The 23,048-nt window shown below is 43.2% G+C and overlaps 1 protein-coding gene across 3 annotated transcripts; it reads left to right on the forward strand.

The window, feature by feature from the left end:
• The first annotated feature begins 221 nt into the window (after nucleotides 1-221).
• golgb1 (golgin B1) lies at nucleotides 222-21,923 on the forward strand. Of its 3 annotated transcripts, none has more exons than XM_085385961.1 (20): nucleotides 222-347; nucleotides 2,758-2,836; nucleotides 2,962-3,153; nucleotides 3,243-3,356; nucleotides 3,545-3,712; nucleotides 3,797-3,913; nucleotides 5,782-5,895; nucleotides 6,118-6,811; nucleotides 6,891-6,967; nucleotides 8,899-8,956; nucleotides 10,247-15,245; nucleotides 15,328-15,739; nucleotides 15,818-16,051; nucleotides 16,133-16,966; nucleotides 17,081-17,274; nucleotides 17,588-17,747; nucleotides 18,824-18,924; nucleotides 19,017-19,088; nucleotides 19,657-19,747; nucleotides 19,863-21,923. In XM_085385961.1, the coding sequence occupies exons 2-20, from the start codon at nucleotides 2,768-2,770 to the stop codon at nucleotides 19,998-20,000; spliced, it is 8,838 nt and encodes a 2,945-aa protein (XP_085242087.1). In that variant the 5' UTR covers nucleotides 222-347; nucleotides 2,758-2,767; the 3' UTR covers nucleotides 20,001-21,923. The 3 variants fall into 3 exon arrangements, with proteins under 3 accessions (XP_085242087.1, XP_085242086.1, XP_085242085.1); XM_085385960.1 differs by having other exon boundaries at nucleotides 3,548-3,712; nucleotides 3,791-3,913; XM_085385959.1 differs by having other exon boundaries at nucleotides 3,791-3,913; nucleotides 19,863-21,922.
• The last annotated feature ends 1,125 nt before the right edge of the window (nucleotides 21,924-23,048 follow it).

Below are 23,048 nucleotides of genomic sequence, written 5' to 3' on the forward strand. Positions count from 1 at the left end.
AGGCTCCTCCCCAACTGCTTGCAATGGTTGATGAGCAGGTGGACTCTTTGATCATGCCTTACCATTATTATAATTTGCTCTGTATTGCTCTACAAACAGATATGATTTTTTTAAATACCAGTCTTCGTTTTCTTAGTGTATATGTTTATGTAGATACTCCCCGACGAGCAGTAGGCGCTTGTAAATTTGCACACAGTCCCTTACACACGTAGCTCCCGGTCGTCCAATCAGAGCAGAGGAAGTTTTGTTTCCGGGAATGTTTGGTGATGTGGCTCTGCTCTGAAATCCATCCGAGGAAATATATCAAATAAAAACCAGACACATTTACCTGGAAAGCACTCGTACAGGTGAGTCAAAAGTGTTTTCTTTTAAAAGCCCACCCCTGACTGGGCTACATAACAGAGCTGTCATGCACAGAAGAGCGAAACTCTGCGAAGCCGCTTTAAAAGACGCTGTCCTTATTTACCTGTTATCAGCGTCGGCTAGCCGAGAGCTCCAGCTAACTTGTTACCGTATCGTGGAAACTACGGCCGCAATAAACGGATGTTTTCACAGAGCATCCTGTTCACGGCGCCGTCTCCTCATCTTCAGATGTATTTGCTGGTTTCTGAAAACATCAGCATCCAGCCGCTCGGAAAGTGTTCCCGTCCATTTTCGCGTTAGCTAGCTTATAATCTTTGCTGTTCTCAAAAAGAGTGACGCAGCCGCAGTGGAGCGTCCAGTAGGTTCGGAGAGATTCGGCTCTGTCCGCTCCAGCTCGGAGAACTTAGTAGGAATTTATGCTTCGGGGGGAAATATACACAGAAAAATACGTCGCAACCGCAAACTTCTGCGAAATCCAACGACCTAAACGACGACTTAACCTAGTTGTTGTTTTTCTTCTTTGGACCTCAATGGGGGGGCAGACCAACTTATACAGCGCACACCTCCCTAGAACTAAAACGAAACGACCCGTCGTCGTAGCCCGCATCTGCTGTGATTGGTCTGTTCAGTACCCTCCTAAGTACCCTCCTAAGCATTTCCGCAGTGGGAGAATAACAAACATCGCCTAGGAATAATAATTGAGATAATAGTATAAAGATAACGACTGCCCAATCTCAGCAACTTCCTGGAGGGAAATTGCTAAAACTATCGGAATGGGCGTGAGGGGATCTACAAAGCCAAGTGGGAAAAACTTGAAAATTCCCAGCATTTTGCTTCTATAAAAAACAAAACAAATTACTGACTGGCACAGCATATAAAAACACTAGGGCACCACCATATTGTCATGAAAGCATACACTTTGATTTGTTGTATCTAATATGTTTGCTTATATTGGTTGACAACAAGATTTGTGTAGGAGCTATATATATTTTTTAAAAAAGTTACCCGTTTTGCTATGATACTAAGTGGTGTTAAGCTAAGCTAAAAACTGAAGAGATTTTTGGCTTTTTTTGTTTGTTTGTTTTTTGGCATACATCTTTGAAAAAGTTTGATAAATCTGACAAAACAACCTGTTTGCAGTTAGTGGCACTTTAATTGCTTTTGTAAAGCTTAAGAAAGACATTTGACCTGCTGTCAGAGCTGCAGATGATTAAACAAATTTGTCTACTTTGCTTCTGCAACAATGTGAATTTTCCTTCTCTGGGACTAATAAAGGCCATCTCATCTCAATATTTTTAAAATTTCCTGCTCGTTTTGGCTGAAGAACTCTCAGCCAAACCTCAGAACATTTTATACAATTAATGACAGCAGTGCCTTTGTGTGACGGGATAATTCATAACCTGCTACCTCCAAGTTTTGACCTTTACTCTCAAACACGCCTCTTTCCACTGCCTGCCTGTGCACACAAAGGAAAATCAATATGTTTGTATTCATGCCTTCACAGAAAGTGTTATAATTTCCACCACATTTGATGGGATACATAAATTTTACAGGAATAAATTATTTTTCCAACCTTTAATGTGATCACCTGTACAATTCAAATGAAAAACAAACAAATCTGTTATAGCACTTCCTCACTCTTCTTTACAAAAGCGCTCCAAAGGTGTCAGATTGTGAGGGCATCTCTTGTGGACAGCCCTCTTGAGGTCACCCCACAGATTTTCCTTTGGATTTAGGTCTGGGATCTAGCTGGACCATTTGAAAACTTCTATTTTCTTGTGATGAGCTCATTCTTTAGTTGACATGGATGTATAATTGTCTCCATGGTTGTGTTGAAAGTTAAAATCCCTTTATCTTCAGAATTCTAGCAGACACCTGAAGGTTTTAGGGCAAAAGTGACTGGTATTTTGAACTGTTCATAATTCCCTCCACACTGACTAAAGCCCCAGTTCCAGCTGCAGAAAAGCAACCCAAAGTATGATACTGCCTCCACCATGCTTCACCATGGGTATGGCATTCTGTTGGTGATACAAAGTGCTGGTTTTGCACCAAGTGTACCTTTTGGGTTGTGGTGTTGGGGTTAAACAGGCTCTTAAATTGAAGGGAAGTGTGGACAAAAGAAGACTGAATGCTTTAACAAAATATTAGTGTGAGGGTGTGCACAGATATGCAACCAGTTTATTCTACATTTCATTTTTTTATGGTAGTCTCATATTTTTAACATCATAAAAACCTGGCATTTTGACAGGGGTGTGTACAGTTTTTATATCTGCTGCATATAAAATTTGTCACATATCAGTACGGGACATAATTTATGCATTAGAGGTTCATCTAGACTGAAACCCATGATTTCTTTTTCTTTCTTTTTATTTATTTATTTATTTACTTTCACAGTGCCATCTTTATGTTAAGCCGTCTGGCCACAGTCCTCCAGGAGCTCTCTGGAGAGGAGGGCCAAGATGGAGAACAGCAGGTGAGAGAGCATCAGATAAATTTTAACAGCCAATAATGAAGAGATTTTGAGCCAGCAGTGTCCCTGGTATTTAAAGGTGTAAACCTTATGTTGAAGAATCAGAGCTTTAATTACTCCTTTTACAGGGCACGCTAGTGCCTCAGCTCCCTTCTGATGACGGTCAGGCTCCAATGGGGTCAGAGGTACCTGAGGAGGCCATGGAGAGGCTGGCCCACCTGGAACAACTGGTGGTCCAACTGAAGGAGCTCATCCGAGACAAAGATACCCAGCTCCTCCAAAAGGACACTGAGCTGACCAACAAAGATGCTCAGCTTAAGGTAAGTAAACCTTTGTGTGTTTGTGCTTGTGGGTGATCCTTCATACTTTGACTGTCATATTTTGAGTGTTATTTTGCTTCACGTTACAGAACGAGAGAGAGGAAGCTGAGGCCCGTTTCACCAAACTCAAGCTGCAGGCCAAAGCCAAGATGGCGTCACTCACAAAACAGATAACTGAGCTAAAAGGACAAGAAGGCACAACAGTGAGTTTTAGTGCAGTTAAAAGTTGTGAAGCGAAGGCAGCTAACACCATTGGGTCTAATGCAAAAAAAAGGACATTAATTGATTTGTTGTTTGTGTAGACAAGGACACGCAGGTGGTTAACCACACACCAGCAGTAAAGCTCATGTCCTTTGATTTGATCTGACTTGAGCATCTGTTCTGTCTGCAGCAGAGTCCAGACAGCTCTTTCACTGGAGCCGGCGCTGCAGTCGAAGAGGAGCTCCAGGAGCTGAAGAAGAAGCTGAGCGAGGAGGAAGCCAGGAGCCGGGAGCTTGAAGAGCGACTTCTGGCTTCTGAGCAGCTGCTACAAGAGAAGGAGGCTGCCCATGCTGAACAGGTGATGCAGAATATCTGTGGATGTAGACCTTTAAAATTACTACTAGTGCTATCTCTGAATGGGTTCCTTTACTTTCAGCTGCAGAAACTGCAGGCGGTGGTCTGTGAGAAGGACGTGCGTTTCCAGGAACAGATTCAGAAACATGAAGAGGAGCTGCTGAAGGCAACAATGCAGTCTCAGGATGAGGGCAAGCTTCAGAAGGTAAAAGATTGTCAGTTTATTTCTCTAGCATAAGTAACAAATTAGGCTGTGGTTTCTTCATTACTAGCTGACTGATTCCACCTGTACTAGATGTACTGTTGTTTAACTTTGTATTAAGTGTTTAAAACGGTACAGAAACCCTGAAATATTGTATTTGTTCCATACAAATTGCAATACAAATAGTGGCTTATGTGAAATCTGACATAGCTGCTACTGTTTCTGAGGTCTAATTTAATTTTTGTAGCCCAAAATCATCCATGTGGCATAAGAATGATGCATCATTAAATGGTTTATCAGGGGAAAAGGGGGGACCTTTGCTCCTAAAAGTGTCAATGAACTACAATCAACCTTAGGGTCATAAACACACAAACAGTTTCAGTTTGTGAAGCAGTGAAAGTGCACCATAGTTTCCACTAGAGATGGACCGATCCGATATTACGTATCGGTATCGGTCCGATACTGACCTAAATGACTGGATCGGATATCGGAGAAAAATAAAAAATGTAATCCGATCCATTAAATATCACGAAAGCACCTCACAAAACTTGCAACACGCCGTAACTCACCTCAGAACGTTAGCACGTCGGAGCAGTATGCATCACGTGATAGAGCAGCTGTGGCATGCAGGACCTGTCGGTGGTCTGGATAGCATGTGGAGCTTCGCTAGCAACCTGGCATTTCATCTCCGACAAAGTTATCCCCGAGAGAAGTAAAGCAAGTGTGTAAGTCCATCTCTGAATGTTTGTAAAGCATTCCCACGTTAAGCTTAACAAGCGACTGCCTCTCGCTCTCCGGCTGCTACTTCAATCGTGAAACTGCTTAACGATCAGCTGATCGGCTTTTCTGTCGCGAGTCTGTCTCTCGTTTGTTTTTGGTCCACTTTGCGCCAGAAAGAGGAAACCAGCGGCTGAACAACAGCAGCACGTTTAAGCTTGATAAGCTGTTGTTAGAATCTATTTAATATTACTTTCTACACCAGGATCTTTTTCTACGTAGCTGACGGCTGGTAACTGTGCAGGGGCGGATCTAGCAAAGTTTAGCCAGGGGGGCCGATAGGGCATTAACAGGGAAAAGGGGGCACAAAGACATACTTTTCTTTCTTATTCTCATTTAAAATGTCGAGCTTTTAATAAATAATTATCTGACACCCAAAGTTTTAATTTGATGTAAAATGAATAGAAGTCAATTACTGTACATAGTGATTATTAAGTCTAATATATATACCCTAGTAAGCTATAGTACTTTTTACTTTGGGAAGGTACCATCTGTGCAGTCTGCAATTTTGTTGAAGAAAGATGTTGAATCTATTTAATATTTCTTGAAAAATAATTGATTTCTGTGCATTTTTTTTCACACTGCATCAAATTAAGGTTGATTACGTCGATTAAGCATCATGAGGTGGAGCGTGAGGGGAGGTTCCCTATTTTTTTATTTATTTAATTTTGTTGTTGCTGGGAGTTGGAACCCTATTAGTTAGGTTGCTTAATATTTACGCTAAGTACTCTTTAAAATACCAGAATAGGGAGGATGGTGTAGGTTTAAGTTTATTAGATTGATCAGTATTGCTGAACTATGAAATATTTTTTTTGTATACAGGTATAACAGAATAGCTTTAGTGTAGTTGTTGTTTTAAACTTGAGTATGAACTTGCAGACTTGCAAAATGCAGCAAGATATTTTAAAAAACAGTTTTGTTGATTAAAAAACACTATATCGGATTCATATCGGTATCGGCAGATATCCAAATTTATGATATCGGTATCGGTATCGGACATAAAAAAGTGGTATCGTGCCATCTCTAGTTTCCACCCTTCACATATACATTGACGGTGCGTTACACGCTGCCTGTTTTTATGGTGTTTTCCTCAGGCCCTGCATGCAGCTCAGCAGCGCTGTGAGGAGCTCGAAGAGGCCCTGATGTCTCGTGCAGGAGAGCTGGAAATGCTGCAGCAGGAAGTGAGCAGTGCTGATCAGCAGAAACAGGTACAGATCCTGTTTGATTAGATAGCTGATATGATTGTTTGCCTGCTTAAAGCTTGTTGGTTTTGACGCTGTTCTACATTATAGCAGTTATTTGCGCATGATAAAAAGATGATCAAACAAAGACACGCCCTACATTTTGATGACAAGTTGTTATTATTATACGTTGTTTCTCTGAGCTAGATAAAAAACACCCACTCATACAGTCTTTTTTGTTCTCCTCAGATCCTGACTGGTCAGTTCCGGCAGATGGAGCAGGAGCTGGCGGAGGCCGCCAAGCTGAGGGAGGAGGAGAAGCAGCAGTGGGCCGAACAGGCGAGCAGGGCTGATGCAGAACTCGCGGGTCTTCGAGCCAGCCTGGAGGCCCTGGAAAGAGAGAGAATGGAGGTGGTGAAGCAGGAGAGCGAGCTGGCCTCCGTGAGAGAAGCAGAGCGTGCGAGTCAGGAGGCGCTGGAGAAGGAGAAGATGGAAGTCGCCAGATTGCAGGCAGAGCTAACTGTGATGAAAGAAGCTGAGCTTGTAGCCACACAAACAAGTGAGAGAGACAGGGTGGAAATCGCTCGGCTTGAAGGGGAGCTTTCGTCAGTGACAGAGGCAGAGTCTGCAGCTGTCCACGCCAGGCAGGACGCCTCGGAGAGGGAGAAATCTGAAGTGGAAAAATTGGAGAAAGAACTTGCTTCCCTCAGGGAAGAGCAGGAAGATATGCAGAAGAAGGGCGAGCTCTTCACTGAAATCTGGAAGCTTCTACATTCTCTGGCTGAAGAAAATGTGACCGAGGAGATCCCTGTCCCCGTTGACCGGTCTCATCTCCTGGGCACCGTGCACTCCATCGAAGCACAAATGACGAGACTGAAAGACAAATGCAGTGCAAGTGAGGAACAATGTGCCCACCTCACTCACAGCATGGAAACTCTGCAGGGTATGAGTGCTTATCTTGACGTCTGTTTGTGGGATTCTGTGAATGAATCTTTTTACTAATACAAACATCTTATTTTCAGAACAACTTGAAAGAAAAACTACAGAACAGGAGGAGACCAACACTAAGATACAGCAGCTGGAGCAGCAAATTGTAACGGTGAGTACAAAAGTACAGAAGCAACTTTTAAACCTGCTGAAGTCTGACAGTTGTGGCCCTGCTTGACCCTGGCTCACTTAAACCTTTGTTTGTTATTCCCACTGTTGCCTAGTTCTTGTTCATATGGCATCATAATTGATCATTGGGATTCTCTATAATATTACAGGGGGTTGACCGCTACACTTATTTTATTTATGAAGTCATTCCTTTGCTCATACCTTTCTTAAAAAAGTTTAAGTTGTTGTGTTGTTTTTAGTTGTGCGTAGTGCCGACGTGGGACAGTTACCAATTTTGTTGTACTATTGTACTAGGTATGACTGTGCAATGACAATAAAGAGTTGTCTTATCTTATCTTATCTTATCTTACACCAGTAAGGTGAACGCAACAATACTTCTCATTATTAATTTCATCTTTATTATCTTGAGGCTCTCCACACCAGTCCCAGCTTTTCATGAGGGAAAATTAATTTCCCACCTGCACCTGCCTGACAGCATAAATGTCATTTAGATGAGTGTTTTTGTGAAGTGGTGCTTAACTGAAAATGGAACTCAGTAGTAGTAGTAATAGCTATAGGCTGTATTTAAAAGAACAATGTAGTCACAGTGTCACTCATCTGTGCGTGGACTTGGTTAGTATTTTGTCCTTTCCCATGTTGGGAGTTTTTTTGGAGCTAGGAGTGACCATAATAGTGGAGTGCTAAACTACCAGCTAATGCTAGCTAGCTTGGTTAGGCTGTATGGGTAAGCAATTGCAGTTACCTGTTACTCCAGAGATGCTACAGTGCTCGACGTGTCCTTTCTGAATGCATTGCAAACCGATCTCAGTATGCAAATAAATTGGTTGTGACCCACAGCCAGCAAAATGGCGCACACCCAGGAGGGAGGGACACAAGGGTGTTTTTCATTTTCAAAGGGCAAAACTTACAGCTACTACTCAGAAAGACTGGGTGGTATAAATGGTGTCCTAAAATAGAGGGCTTAAATCTTGCAAATACTTACCTGTTTGTTTAACACAGGATATAAGCAGCCTGGTTCACTAGAGATACACATCACAAAGCAGTCCCAAATAAGCTCTGTGATGACATGAAAGCTTTATCATCTCTACGGAGCTTCGGCCTGAGTTTCTTAGTGTCTTTGTCCTGCGGTTCTTTTATGGCATCTCTGTGTTTATTATTAGAAAAAGTGTGAGACTGGTAGCTGAGTATAAGTACTTCTGCAGATGTAGACGTGTCATTTGTATGTTTTGCCATCCGTCAACAAAGTCAACCTTTGTTTTGAGATCGGGACGGTCAAACTGGTTTTATCGGCTACTCCCAGTCCAGGTCACAGCTTCAGTCTGGACAGGTGATCTCTGTCAGACTCAGACAGGACAGCAGACAGACAATACTTCATGTCTGTGTTAGGAATATCGTCTAATCCCTCCTGGGCTGATCTGATGGTCAGACCGACTGACCCGACCGACATACAGCCTGCTGCTGATAGAGATTTAAACTAGACGAGCAGCCTTGGAGGGTTTCTGTATCAGTTTTTACTAATATTTTAATGTTTTATATGCTTTATATACTTTATTGGTCTGATTTCTATTTAGTTATATTGTTGAATGGTTTTAGCTTTGTTTAAGCACCTTTCACTTTTATTTTGAAAAGATTAAAAAAACATATGATCATCAAGTTCAAAGCACAACAAGAAGTCTTCTCCTGCATCCTTTCAAACTTAGTTTAAAGTCACAACACTGGTAAGAGTAGTGTAAACACAAAAAATGACATTTACCTGTGGACTGGGTGAATGTCAAAATCCTTATCCACTAGCTTTCTGCTTTTTGTGTAATGTGAAATGTCATTGTGGTTTCTTTGTTGAAGTCCTTTTTTTGCACCGTTGTAGTTTGCAGGATGTCTTTAAACTTGTCGCTTTTTTTGTTGTTGTTCTTTTAGATGTCGGAGAGACAAGAAGCGGCTGAACCAACACACGATTCATCTGAAGCTGAAAAAGGTACGGTATGATTCCTAAAATAAATGCACTCATTATTTGGAGACAGAATCGAACAGGAAGTTAAAATCTGTATAAAATATTTCTTTGAGATTCCAGAGTTTAACAGAAGGCTTCCATATTTGTTTGTCTTTATGAGGGCAGTCCATTTAGGAATGAGAATGACATTCAGGTCCTAATTTAAACCATTAGATAAGGTTGAATTCTGTTGCTTTTAAAATCGTTTGACTAAATTAATTTTTCCTAATTTATTAAAAAAATATAATGAAGGTGAAATCAGAGTGGATTTTCTTTAGAGTGAAGGTGTCTCTACTTTTATTCTGTGAGTCATGTTTCACTGCAAGAGTCCCACTTACAGATAGAATAAATTAATAATAAAAATATCATCCCACATTCATAAATATACATCTATAAAACTACAGTAGAACTATAGAAATACATCACAGCATTTTATTATTCTGTATACTCATTGCTTTTAGACACAAATGATCTTTATCATTATTATTATTATTATTTATTTTTGTATGCTGATTATATACGTACAGTTTTTCTTCAATCACGGTGACATCCAACACATTTTGATCTCAGGAAGGATGAGCATAAACCACCTGCTTTTCTTTAAATGTAAAGAAGTGCACTGTAAAATCCTTAATATTTACATTACAAAGTCTTTGAAAAGTTCATAAGAAAAATTTTATTAAAAAATCGTTTTATTTTAATCTACTCATATTTGGTAAGTGTTTATAATTTCAGCAGTGTGTGTTTTTCACATTCAGTCTGCCATTGTGACAAATAAAACCTGCTGTTGTAAATCAAAGAAAGGTGTCAGTGCTGATCTTCTGCTTGTCCACCCTACTTTGGTGTGACAGAGCAATAAGGAAGCTGTAAAACCGACAATAATTCAGACCTCAGGTTTAACTAAATTTAAAATTCCTGACAACCGTTCTCAGAACTCGATCCATTTTTAACAACTTTATCCATTTTCTGTAAGTTAAACACTTTGCACAGACATCCAGTGAACTTTCTGTTCCTTTGCCGCCAACTGTATGTTTCACACTCCTGGACCAGACAAGCTAAGATCATAAAAATGTTCTTTGGCTTTATTTGTCAGGTTATATATTCGTTTTCTGAATGCCAAATTATCTATGTGAACTTTGAACAATATCGTATTGCAGCAGCACACACCCTCTTTGGGTGTTTGTTTTTAGACTGCACTTGCATTTGTTTTTGATTTGGTACTGCTTATTTTAGATCATTCTTATCATTCGTTTCCTATTTAATTTTATCTCACAGCACACATACTGGCCCTGGAACAGCAGCTGCTGGAAAAAGACAACGAGCTGGTTGTTTTGCGAGAATCCCTCATACTTGCTAATAAGCAAAGCTTAAGTGAGCTTTCACCAAATGAAAACTGTGATCAGACCCCAGATCAGGTTGAGGATGCTGTTACGGCTCCCCTCGATAGCTCTGCAGCCCTTTCTGACTTCATGGCAGACACCCAAGAAGAAGAGAGCACTTTAGTTGCTGAGGACACCTCTGTTCTCTCCATTTCTGCTGAGAATCAGAGCAGTCCAGAGCTAATAGGAAACCAGTCAGATTCCCCAGAGGAATCCAAAGGCACCTCATCCGATGAAATGGTCGCCAGTAGTGATTCAGAGGTGGCTCACAGCAGCTGGACACTCCTGGAAGCTGTGAATCAAGATGGAGGTCAAGAATGGCCCTCCATCGTCCAGGACTTTGGTCAGTCGTGGGTGGCGACAGGCATGGAGCAAGAAACCACCACGGTTCAAGTCGAGTCCTCATCTGTCGTCATCAGAGAGACAGTTCAGGTTCATGTAAGTCAGCAGAGTTCTTCCTCCTTGTCCCATGAAGCCAGTGCTCACTCTGGCCAGGTCTTCGCTCAGGCCTTAGCTGAGGAGCTCCAAAAGAGGTACAGTGAACTTCTGGCTGAGCTGCAGAGGCTCAGAGAGACAGCTGCAGAGTCACAGGAGAAAATAAAGAGTCTGGAAGAGGAAACAGAATCCCTAAGTGCTGCTAAAGAAGAGGCTGAGTCCAAGGCTGCGAGTTTAGCAGAGGAGCTCGGTTCAGCCAGAGAGGAGCTAGATAAACATTCCCAGGAAAGCAGCTCTGTAGCGAAGAAGCAGAGCGTTGAATTTCAGCTTCTTGAAGAACAGATAGACATTTTAAACACTGAGAATAAAACCAAGGAAGACCGACTTCAGGCTTTGCAGACAGCTCTGGAAACGGCCCAACATGCTCTCTCTGAGCAGGAGGGTCAGGTTAGGATGCTCAGCACTCAGCTAGAGGAAAGAGAACTCCTCGCCTCTGAGCTGGAGAGGAGGCTTCAAGACATGGAAAGCAGCATGTTGGAATACTCCCAGACATCAGATCTCAACACTGAGTCTTTGTCAAAGAAGGACTCTGAGATTAGCGAGCTACAGCTTCGTCTCAATCAGAAAGAGCAGGAGATGCTGGAGCTCAATGACAGCATGTCTGCTAGACTCCTTCAAGCAGAAGAAGAGAAGTTTCAGATTGACAGCGAGATGAACAAACTCAAGGAGAAGATGGAAGAACTTCAGAAGGTTAAAGAGGAGGAGAAACAGCAAGAGACCACTGAAGACTCACCTGTCCTTGTAGATGATGAAGTTGCTTGCTTACGGCAGGAGAAAGAAGTCATGGAAAAGCAGCTGACAAACACAAAGAAGAAGCTGCAGGCAGCACTTGTGCAGAGAAAAGAGCTCATGAAGAAGGTTTCTGACTTTGAGGCAGAAGCGAAGAAATGGAGCGAGAGGGATGAGGCAGCAACGGGAGAAATTCCTGAAAAGTCAGAAGGACACAAGCTTGAGGAGATGGAGGTAAAACTTGTGGAGCTCGAGCAAGCTTTAAGATCCAAAGAGGAGGCAGTTGAGAGTCTTGAGCAAAAAATAACAAAGCAGGACCAAGTTCTCGCTGAGACTCTGGCTTTGAATAGAAAGCTAAGTGAAGAAGCTGAGATTTCTCCTGAAACAACCGCATTACAATCTCAGGTGACGTATCTCGAAGCAGAGTGTGAAACGCTGCAGAAGAAGCTTCAAGAGGTGCAAGAGTCTCGCAAAGAAACTATCCGTAAGGCAAAGGAAAAAGACCGGCACCATCGCGAACAGCTCAAGCAGCAGAAAGAGGAATACAGTGGCCTTATGGAGCGTTTTGAGGTCCAGAGCAGTGAACAGGAAGTTCTTCTCACTAAACTGAGAGAACTAGAAGGAAAGGTGAGCGCTGAAAGAGAAGATCCAACTCCTCAAGAGCCAAAACACAGGGTGGAAAACATGGAAAAGCCTTCAGGAAATGTTTGGGTCCAGGAGGACTGGGTTGATTTTGCTTCACCTGAGACTGAGTCATCACAACCGCAGTCCAGCGATCCATGTCAGCCTACGTCTGAGGTCCTCTCTGAACAAATGGAGGATTCTCTGAAAACTCTCAGAGAGGAGATCCAGACTCTACGGACAGCAGGTGAGGAACTCGAGAAGCAGCTGCAGGAAACCCAGGCCAGCCTGTTGCAGAAGGAGACTGAGTTATTGGAAGTGGGCAAAGAGCTGCAAGCACTCAGAGAAAAGGAAAGGCAGATTGATGCACTTTCTGCAGAAGTTGATGACCTCAGAGAGAAGTATCGCCAAGCCGAGTCTCACGCTGAAGCCCTAAAAGCAGAAATGGACGCTGCAGCCAAAGCAGCAGCCGCAGAGTCCTCGTCTTCAGTTGCAGCTCTTCAGGATGAAGTCGACAGCTTCAAGCAGTTTCTCGACAACAAGAATGTCGAGATAATGGAGCTCAGTCAGCAGCTGAGTGAGCAGAACATACTTATAAATTCTATGCAAGATACAGTGGCCCAGAAGGATCAGCTGATAGCTTCATTACAGGATGAGCTGAAGGCCGAAAAGGAAAAGTCACACAAGTTAGAGGTTGAGGTTCCACAGAAGCAAGAAGAGGACAAAGACAGCGAGGAGAAGATCCAGCAGCTTCAACGAAAGCTTCAGGCTGCTCTGATCTCTCGCAAAGAGGCTCTTAAAGAGAACAAAACCCAGAAGGAGCAGCTTGCTTCGACCGAGAAGGTTATAGCTGAGCTACAGCAGAAAATTGAATCTGCTGAAGATGAGCTGGAGAAGCTGAGAGCTGAAAGAGTTCGACTGATTGAAGAGGTTGACCGGACATTATTGGAGAACCAAAGTTTAGGATCCTCGTGCGAGAGCCTCAAGCTGGCAATGGAAGGTGTACTCAATGAGAAAGATGCCTGCAAGAGAGAAGTGGAGCTGGCAAAAGAAGAAGCGGCCAGAACATGCAGAGGATGGGAGGAAAAGGTTCAGACCATGAAGGATGAGTACGAGACACTTCTCAAATCTTATGAAAATGTGAGCGATGAGGCGGAGAGAGTGAGACGAGTCCTGGAAGCTGCGAGGCAGGAGAGACAGGAGCTGGCGGCAAAAGTCAGGACTCGTGAGACGGCAAGGCAGGAAGCTGAAAGACAAGTGGAGGAAGCGCAGAAGGAGGTCAGTGCAGTGAAGGATAAAATGAGAAAGTTTGCCAAAACAAAGCAGCAGAAAATTTTAGAGTTGGAGGAAGAGAACGAGCGGCTCAGAGAGATCCAAGAAAAGCCGTCAATAAAACAAGAAGACAGAGCTCCTGGGGATGAACTTGAGCAGCTTCAAGAGGAGCTGAGAGCTTTGAAAGCTGAGCTACATGCTACAGTGGCAGAAAGAGACTCTTTAGGGCAGCGGATTGAAGGTCTGAGGGAAGAACTTGCCCAAATGAGAGAAAAGGAAGAGGTTGTCACTGCCCAGAAATCAGATGCAAGTACGATGACAAATGAGCCTGCTGAGATTCAGAATGAGGACAAAGAAAAACCAGTAACGCCAGAAGAAATTCAAGATGACCAAATAGTGGCAGCAACTGCAAAAGAAACCCATTCGCAACCTGCCGAAGAAAATGAAAAAGCAGAAATGAGTGAAAAAGCTCAGATGCTACTGGAAAATAAAATGAGGGAGGTCGAGGCTGCTTTCACCACTGAGCGGGAACAATGGCAGGAGCGAGAAGCTGAGCTCAAAGCTGAACTGGCCTCTCTCGAGCGACATCTCCAGGAGAGTAAGGAGAAGGAGAGCCTCTCAGTCTCCTTAGAGAAGTGCCTTGAAGAGAGCAAAGAAAGAGAAAAGAGTCTGATTGAAGAGGCTTCAAAGAGGGAAACCCAGTTCAAAGAACTCCTCAGAAGTCTTGAAGCCGAAAAAGATAATCTGGAGGAGCGTCTGATGAACCAGCTGGCTCAGCTCAATGGAAGCATCGCTGGCTACCAGCAGGAGGCAGCTGAGAACCGGGAGCACCTCACCGAGCTGCAGCGGGAGCTCGAAAGGTTAGAGAGGGAAAGAGCCGAACTCGAAGCTGAGGCTCGGAGCGAGAAAGACCGAGCTGCCAGGCTGGAAGAGGACATGAGGCAGGCCCAGCGGGAAAGAGCTGAGGCCGAAGCAGAGTCTGGTAAGCAGAGGGAGCTGGAGCAACAGCTGAGGTCTGCTCAGAGGGTCAAAGAAGGCAGCCAGAGCAGAGCACGACAGCTGGAAGAACTGCTGAGGGAGAAACAGCTGGAAGTCCGTCAACTGCAGAAAGACTGCATCCAGTACCAGGAGAGGATCAGCGAATTGGGAAGAGAAGCAAAGGCGCTGCAGATAGGTCACAGTGAGCTCTGCAACAAACTGGAAAAGTCCCAGCTGGAGGCCTCCAAAACTCTAGAGAACCTGAAAAGAACTGAAGCAGAGGTTGCTAGTAATAAATCCCAACTAGATGAGGCCCAGAAACAGGCGAGCGAGGCATTAGCTGCCAAAAAGACCATTGAACAGAGCATCCAGCAGAGAGAGGCTGCTCTAAAAGCTGAAGCAGAGGAAACCCTGGACTCTGTGAGATTCAGGCTGGGGGCTGAGCTGAAGGAGATGGAGCTGAGACTGGAGGAGGCTTATAGAGAAAGGGAGAAGGAGGAGGAAGCTACTCTGGAGGCCAGAGAGATAGCAGAAGACCTTGAGAGAAGAGCCCAGGAGACGCAGGCTCGTCTGGATGAGTCTCTGGCCAGGTTAGCTGCCTTCTCACGCTGCATGTCCTCCCTGCAAGATGACCGGGACCGAGTTGTGGACGAGGCCCGGCAGTGGGAGAGTCGCTTTAATGGTGCCCTGCAGGCTAAGGAGGCTGAAGTTCGAGAGGCTGAAACACGTGCCAAAGGCCTCGCGGAACAGCTTCAGAAAGAAACAGCACTGAAAGAGGAACTGCAAGTCACAGTTGAAAGGTAAGAATGTTCCCTTTGAATTTGTCTGTTTTACTGAGTTTTTACATTTTAGCCTATAATCCAGTTTGTTGGTCCTTTTCAGGTTAGAGAAAGCAGACAAGGATTGGCAGCTAAGATTGGAAGAAAAGGGGAAGAAAATCACAGAGACCCAAACTGCTCTGGAGGAGGAGAAGAAGAAGCTTCAGCAAACCGCAGCTGAATTGGAGTCTGCACAAAGTGAAGCTCACACCTTGAAAAATGAAATGGAGAGTCTTCATCAGAGACATCAGGCTCTGGAGGAGGCCGTGGGTAGGCTCCAGGGCGATGTCGAACAGGCCAGGTTGGAGCTACAGGAGAGGGAAGCAGAGGAGAGACGACTTTGTCTGAATGTGGAGCAGTTGGAGACGGACCTGCGATCCTCCAAAGCGCTGACAGAGACCTTACAGGCTGAGTTAAATGAGAAGGAAAGGAGAGAAGTGGAAATGCTTGGAGAGCAGGAGCAGGCTGTTGCTCAGGTATGCATGGACTTTAATTTACTGAAAAATTCAGAGAGAAATGTTGGAGATTCCTAACGTGTGTCATCTATTTCTAAGGCTGCAGACGAGGCAAGGAAAGAGGCCGACAGCAGGGCACGAGAAGCTGAGGAGGAGCTCGAGCAGAGAAGAGGAGAAGTGCGTGATCTGGAGGAAAAGCTGCGAAAAGCTGAGGAAGAGAGCAACAACAGAAAAGCCAGGCTGGACTCTTTCACAAAGGCAATGGGCTCCCTGCAGGACGACAGAGACAGAGTCCTCAACATGTACAAGCAGCTGGAAGAGAAACACTTACAGGTAATGTGTAAAAACAGTACAGACTCTAAGATGTACAGAGCTTGTTTTAGCATGCATTATAATATCTTTATTTTGTTCCAGGTGATGATGGAGAAGGATGGTTTAATCCAAGAGGCGGCAGGAGAGAATAACAGCCTTAAGGAGGAGCTGCGCTCTCTGCTGGTCCAGAGAGACGACTTGTATGCTGAAAGGGCCCAGCTGTCTGCTCAGCTTTATGGATATCGAGATGAACTTAAACAGGTTTTAAGCATGAAGGACTCCCAACACAAACAGCTTTTGGCAGCCCAGAGGCAGCATATTGTATCTTTAGAAAAGGAACGAGAGGAGTTGGAAAGTCAGTTAAAGAGCCTCAGCACAGTCAAAGAGACCGAAGTGGTGCACAAGGTCGAGAGCGAGACTCTTAGTCAGGCAGCTGAGAGGAGGCCTGCATCACAGGTGATGGATGCACCTGGTGCAGAAGTTGAGAAGCTTAGGGAGCAGCTGCAGGCAGCAAGAGAGCAGGGGGCGGCTTTGGAAGAGACTTTACATAGAGAGAGGAAAGAGCACGAGAGCAAGAGCAAAGAGCTAGCAGAGCTGCGATGGGAGGGAGGGGTGATGCGGACAGAGTCAGAGAGCGCTCAGGAGAGGGTGGCGGAGCTGGCCCGAGACCTGCTGGCTGTTGAACAGAAGCTGCTGGAGGAGAAAGAGGTGACAGAGAAGCTGAGACAGGAGAATCAGTCGTTCTCTAAAGCCATGGCTTCCCTCCAGGACAGCAGGGACGAGGCAGTGAACAAGGTCCAAGAACTGAGCCACAAACTGGAGGAGATGAGCAAGGCAGGGGGCCACACAGCACACAGCGGCTCTGCAGGCTCCACTGGAGAAGTGTGGGGACTGAAGAACGCACTACAGGCCCTGCAGAATGACAGGGAGAGGCTGGTGAGTAACCCCAAGTATGACAGATATTAATAGGGCATGCTTGAGTTTATATTCTGGTGACATTTTACAGAATTTCAACATATTTTTCATAGATTTTCTTTTCTTTATGTGCAGCTGGAGCAGCTTAAAGCCCAGGAGTCTGAGCTGAAGAAGCAGAAGTCAGAGCTGGCTCGGCTGGGAGCAGGAGAGCTGATTAAAGTCAGCCAGGAGCTGCTTGAGGAGAAGCAGAAGAGCGAAGACATGCTGGGTGTCATAACCCAGCTGGAGAACATGGTGGAAATGGGCAAGCAGGAAATAGAAACACTCAGGTGACACGACAAAGCCGGAATAGCATTTATTCAGATTTTTGTTGATTTTAAAGAAAAGGAGACTTAATTCAACTGTAGTGTATATAGTTTATGCCTCTGTGCTTATATGCTCTTTAAAGCAGGTTTTGTAAACATCATTTGTAGCTTTACAATAATACAATTATTAACCAATCAGTAACCACTGCTATCATTTCACTGTTTAATTAAAGTTCAAACTAAAGTTGAATTAGCTGCCAGTTTCCCATTTATTAACAATGGTTATTATAAAGTGCTCCCCAGAAAGGCACCAATTGATTTTGATTGACTTTTTCAGGCTTGAACGCAGTGATTTGATGGCTCAAGCGGAGCAGCTGAAGCAGCAGACTCTCGCCACGCTGTCAGAGAGGGACCAACAACTGAAGCAGCTCACCGCCATGCTGGAAGAGACCCGGGTGCATAAACCCAAACTCCAGCAGGAGCACTATCAGAGAGAGGTAAGCGCCTAGACATTTGCTTTTGACTCAAAAGGGAAAGCTATAGATTCCCGTGGGATTGTTAAAATATAAAGTGTTTGACTTGTTGCCTTTTAAATTTACACCTAGATCTGCTCATGAGGCCTTGTTATTAGTGTTTCAGCTCAGGCTGTTTTATCTTTGCCACAAATTCCCAGAAGTTGTCTTCTTGAATCATTCGTGTGGCACTTTAGTTATTTAAAAAATGATTTATAAGTTACTTTCCCTCCATGCTTCTTTACTATAAACACAGACTGTACGTAACAGCTGGCTGTAATTTCTGTGTCTGAAAAGTGAAGCCAGTTTCAAATTACCTGCTTTCTTTCTAATGATCAGCGGGAGGCGACTCCACAGGTTACAGAAAGTCAGCTTGTGTAGATATAAAATATTTTTAATAATAATATTATAAAAGGCAAATATATGTTTGGATTTGTAAAAAAACTGACCACTACAAATATAAAACAAATAAGCGTATAAAAAAACACGACCGCAAAGGAATTAACACAAAATGCACAAACATGTGACGGCAACAATATCGGCCACTTACAAAGGTAACACTCTCACCTCTGCAAAGATTGCCCATAGAAGTCTGAATCGGGCATGTGAGAAAATCACGTTATTGCTCACTTAATTATCTTGCCTGTGTTTTTTTTTTTTCTTAACTCTTGCTGACAGGTTTATGGCCCCAGTATCAAATTTTAAGACAACAGTGCGCTTCTTTTGTAAATGATGGTCCTCATTAAAGTCAGAAAGGAGGATAAAACAAGATCGACATGTCAGACAAATATGTGACGTCATGAATATAAACTGTGGAAACGCCAAACCACAGAATAGAGATGTTAGACTTCATGTAAAAGTCAAGGTCAGGTTTATTTGTATAACACATTTCAAACAACAGAGCTGACCAAAGTGCTGTACATTAAAAGTGTGTAGCACCAAAAGGAAAAAAGAAACAACAAATTAAATAGAAACTGACAATAAAATGAAGTCATCTATCAGGATGTCACACTGGAGCCAAATGCCAAGGGGAATAAATGTAGATTTGTTGTCTTCTGCAGGGCGCAGAGGTGCTCTCTAGCGCTCCCGGCGCCCCTCAGGAGCGCAGCAGCCTAATCGAGAGCCACACCTACATGGCTGAGGTCAAAGAGCTACAGCGGAGGTACTGTGAGATCCAAACCTTTAGAAACGTGTGAATATGGCAGGCTGGGAAGCATGAACACTGATTTTTAATTTCTGATTTTTTTAAATTAGACTGGATGAAGAGACGCAGCAGAGGATGGCTGTCGAGGAACAGCTGATGGCCACGCAAGACCGACTCAAACGGTATGAACTTCAGTAGGAGATAATCTCATACTGGAAGTTGAAGGTGCTATAAGAACATTATGTTATATTTATACTAGATGATATGAGGATGGACCAGTTCCCTGCAGCTCTGCGGTGCTTACTGGTGTCTCTTAGCAACTCTTGTCTTTAAGTTTCCTGTTTTGGTTTGGTGTAATCGCAGGCAAGGACGGGTAAACTTACCAGCCAGCTTGTAAATATGTGGGGGCACATAGATGCTAAAGAGGGTGTCTAAATAGGCTTATTAGAAGAAGAAGGTTAACTGGTCGAGGTCATTATCAGGGATGAAGTGATTTAATTTTGGAGTCAACCCAGTGTTGATATCAAGGGAAGGATCAGGAGAGTCTTACTTATTCGCTTAGGTCAGTCCAGGTGGTTATACTCCATGTTGCCTCAGTTACATGTTTTTAATTGTGTGACGCCGTTATTAAGAATCAGCAAGCAATCAGCAAACAAGGCACGTTTGCATCTGAATCTCTCCTTTTTTAGCTGCGATAAATTTGCTCCATCGACAGCGATGACAGCTAACTTCTGTTTTTATTATTATTAGCCACGGCCAGGCTAAATGGCACTCTGCACTGGACGGGGATTCCTCGGAGACTGCCGTTTTTATCGAGCCGCCGGAAGGAGCTGTCACTCGAGTAAGGCGCCGCTAATGTTGTCCCGCACCTCATCTGTCACCCTAATAACCGTAATTATAAAGACTTACGAGCTCAATGTTTCCCTTCACCTTGTCTCTCTCCTCTGCTCTCGCAGACCCGGAGAGGTGGTCCCGGTTTGATGCGGATGCTCCGAGTGGCCTTCTGCTCCCGTCAGCGCACGCCTCTGCTGCTCAGCCTCTACCTGCTCACTGTGCACGTCCTGCTGCTGCTGTGTCTGGGTGGATACCTCTGAAACCAGCTCCCTTTATAATAAACCTGACAGATAAGACGTGGGGAGAAACTGTAATGTGACCCAAACCATCGCTATGATTTATATTGTTACAGGAATTAATGAATTAAAGAAGGGCACAAACAAACAAACGTTGCACTTTACAGAAGTTTACCTTTTAGCCAAAGCATTTAGATTCATAAAGGGAGCGGATACCTTCGATTATAACTATTTGGTCCTAGTACATTGAGTGTGAATGGTGTCTTTTGAGCACCGAAGCAGAGGAGAAATAAAGGGACCACAGCACATAAAGAGTTTTAGGGGAAGAGTAGATCCAGAGTTGTTTTAGGAGACTGTGTTCGTCTTGTGCCTTTACATGTGGATAAGCTGTGTGTAAAAGAGAATGCAGTCTGTGAGTATAACCTGAAAGGGTCACTTTAAGTTTAACATTTTGGAAAGTGTGCTTTTTAGCTTTCTGGAAGAGTGTAGAGGCTCTGAAATGACTCAAATCTAATCCCAGAGTTAGTGACTGATGCCAAAGTCCTTCTAGACGAAAGCTATGTTGAAACACATCTGGGCACTTATCTGAGCATTATCGAAAGCATTATTGAGGGGCATGTCTGTCTGATCATTTATAGCATCTGTATGCAATCTAAAATAAGGCTAACTTATAGAAAAGGTGAAATGGTTGTGGAACTTTCCTATCAGCTGATTAAAACCCCTCATATATATCTAAATCTCTGTATGTAAGTAGTAAAACCCCCACAGTGTAATGACAGCTCTCTGTTTTGTAAGCTCTGAGCTGTTAATAGCCAACCAGAGAGAAAGAAAGCTGTGACCAAGAACCAGATGTTTTTATTGATCAGATGAACCACATGTAACCTGTTAATTGCTAACTGCCTGCAGCGTAAACGCAGGGATTTTGTGGAGCTAACTCCACCAGAAAGCGTTAAGCCTCTTTCTCCAAATGCCGGCTCTTCTTTTACGATGGCTTGAGGTTCAGGGCGTGCTCTTCTAGTCCAGTCTCTTCCTTATCTGTTCGTTTCATGCACAAAAATGGAGCGCAGTGCAATTTGAGTTACTTACACATTCCTGTATTATGCTGTCCTTTCTTTCCTTTTTTCCTAAATGGGACATTATATTAATATTTGTACATATGAACATGCGTCGTGTGGGGTTTTCCTCTTACATGTCCAGTATGATTCCCACTCCATGCTTCTGCTGCAGATTTAGATTGTTCACAGTTTGCTCTGTACTTTTGATGGCAGATGAAGATGAAGTTGCCTTCAGGTGCAATGTTACCACAGTGAGGAAGACTGCTGTGATTTCTAATGATATCCGTCCCATTATATTATGGACTTAACCGGATGTAGCATAACTTATATCGGAACCCTCACCCTCCTCACCCTCCTCACCCTCTGTTTAATCATTGTGTTGGTGAAACTCTTTACATTGCTTCACACCTTAAACACACACCTGCATTTGTAAATAACTGTTGAAAGGGCTGTGTAGGATAATAAAGTGTCATTAAAGTGTTGGTGGTTTAGAATCAGGTCTCTTCAAGAATGGATCCATTTTCCTGTTAGACAGTGGGCGGTTTTTAATTTACCCTGGTTTACCCTTTATTTGGGCTTTGTTCGTTTTAAATCACTTTCTTTACTTTTACATTCATAAAATGATTCTAAATAATTTGGTTATTATATTGGAAAGCCTGTTTACTCGACCATTATCATCTTCTTCTTCTTCTGAGAGATCAAATGAAGCTCAGGTCCAGGCCAGCTGAGAGAAATGGTGGCACACTGTAACTTTTTGAAATGCCCACATAATCTATAAAACACTAAAACGGCTTTTCTTTATGGGAGGAGGATCTGTATACACTCACTGTTACTGCTGACACAACAATCACAGCTTTTAATAAAGATATTTTTAAATGTAAGTGACGTCTGGGTGAAAGTTTTTTGCCTCTAGCATTTTTTTTTTCTTGTAATAAGTCAGGGACTAAAAGACAAAATAAACAATAACCTGTTTCTGGTACTTAGAAATGATGCACATAGTTTATTTAATCAGTAATTTTAAGCAAAATCTGCTTCTCTTGTAGGTCTACAGATGCTTTTGTGGATCTAACAGAATAAAGACCCAATATTTCACAGTGCTTCTTTTTTTGGACATTTTCAGACATCTGAATATTGGAGCTTTAAATAATGCATGTTTTATTAAAGTTGAATTGTAAGGTGAATATATGTGTCAAAATGACCAATTAAATGGAAAAATGAGCTAAAGAAGTTAGAAATTAAATCATGAAATAAAACATTCTTTAAACAGGTGAATATAATGAAGACTTTAATATTTTAAAAGTAAGTAAAACGCTAAAAGTAATACAATTATCCATTTAAATATGAAAAATGCTCAAACTTCAATTAGACAATATATAAGGTAAAATGTGGACACTTTATTAGGCACACCTTGTTGGTACCAGTTTGGAAACTGTTTTGTCTTCAGAGCTGACCTAATTATTAATTTCACAGATTAAACAAAGTGCTGAAAACATTTCTCAAAGATTTTGGTCCACATAAACATGACTGACACAGTTTCTGCAGAATTGTCCGCTGTACATCCATTATAGACATCCCAAAGTTTCTCTTGGTTCTAGATCTGGTGACTGTGGAGACCATTTGAGTAGCGGGAATTCCCTGTCAGTGTTCAAAAACAAAGTGTGAGATGATTTGAGCTTTGTGACAATGTGTAAACATGTTGAACCCCAGTCCTCAAGGGCCAGCATCCTGTTTGTTTTTGAGATATCCCTGCTCTACCTGCTGCCGATTACCTGGATCAGGTGTGCTTTGCCAATAAGAAGCTACAAGGGCAGGTTAGTTGGAAAACAAGCAGGACAGCGACCATTGAGGCCTGTAATTCGACACCTGTGAGCTAAGATGAGCTTGAATGATGGTGGCATACCTCCTGTTACACTGACTCACTGCACCATCTTGTGGTTCTCGGTGGTATTACACGAGAATACAGCCCAGTCTTAATGCGCCGTTCACGCTCACATCTGCACAATGACACTTAGAAATC

The sequence above is a fragment of the Rhamphochromis longiceps genome, linkage group LG17, assembly GCF_057381845.1.
Source record: "Rhamphochromis longiceps isolate RC_006_pf linkage group LG17, R_longiceps_female_GT1.1, whole genome shotgun sequence".
NCBI lineage: Eukaryota > Metazoa > Chordata > Actinopteri > Cichliformes > Cichlidae > Rhamphochromis > Rhamphochromis longiceps.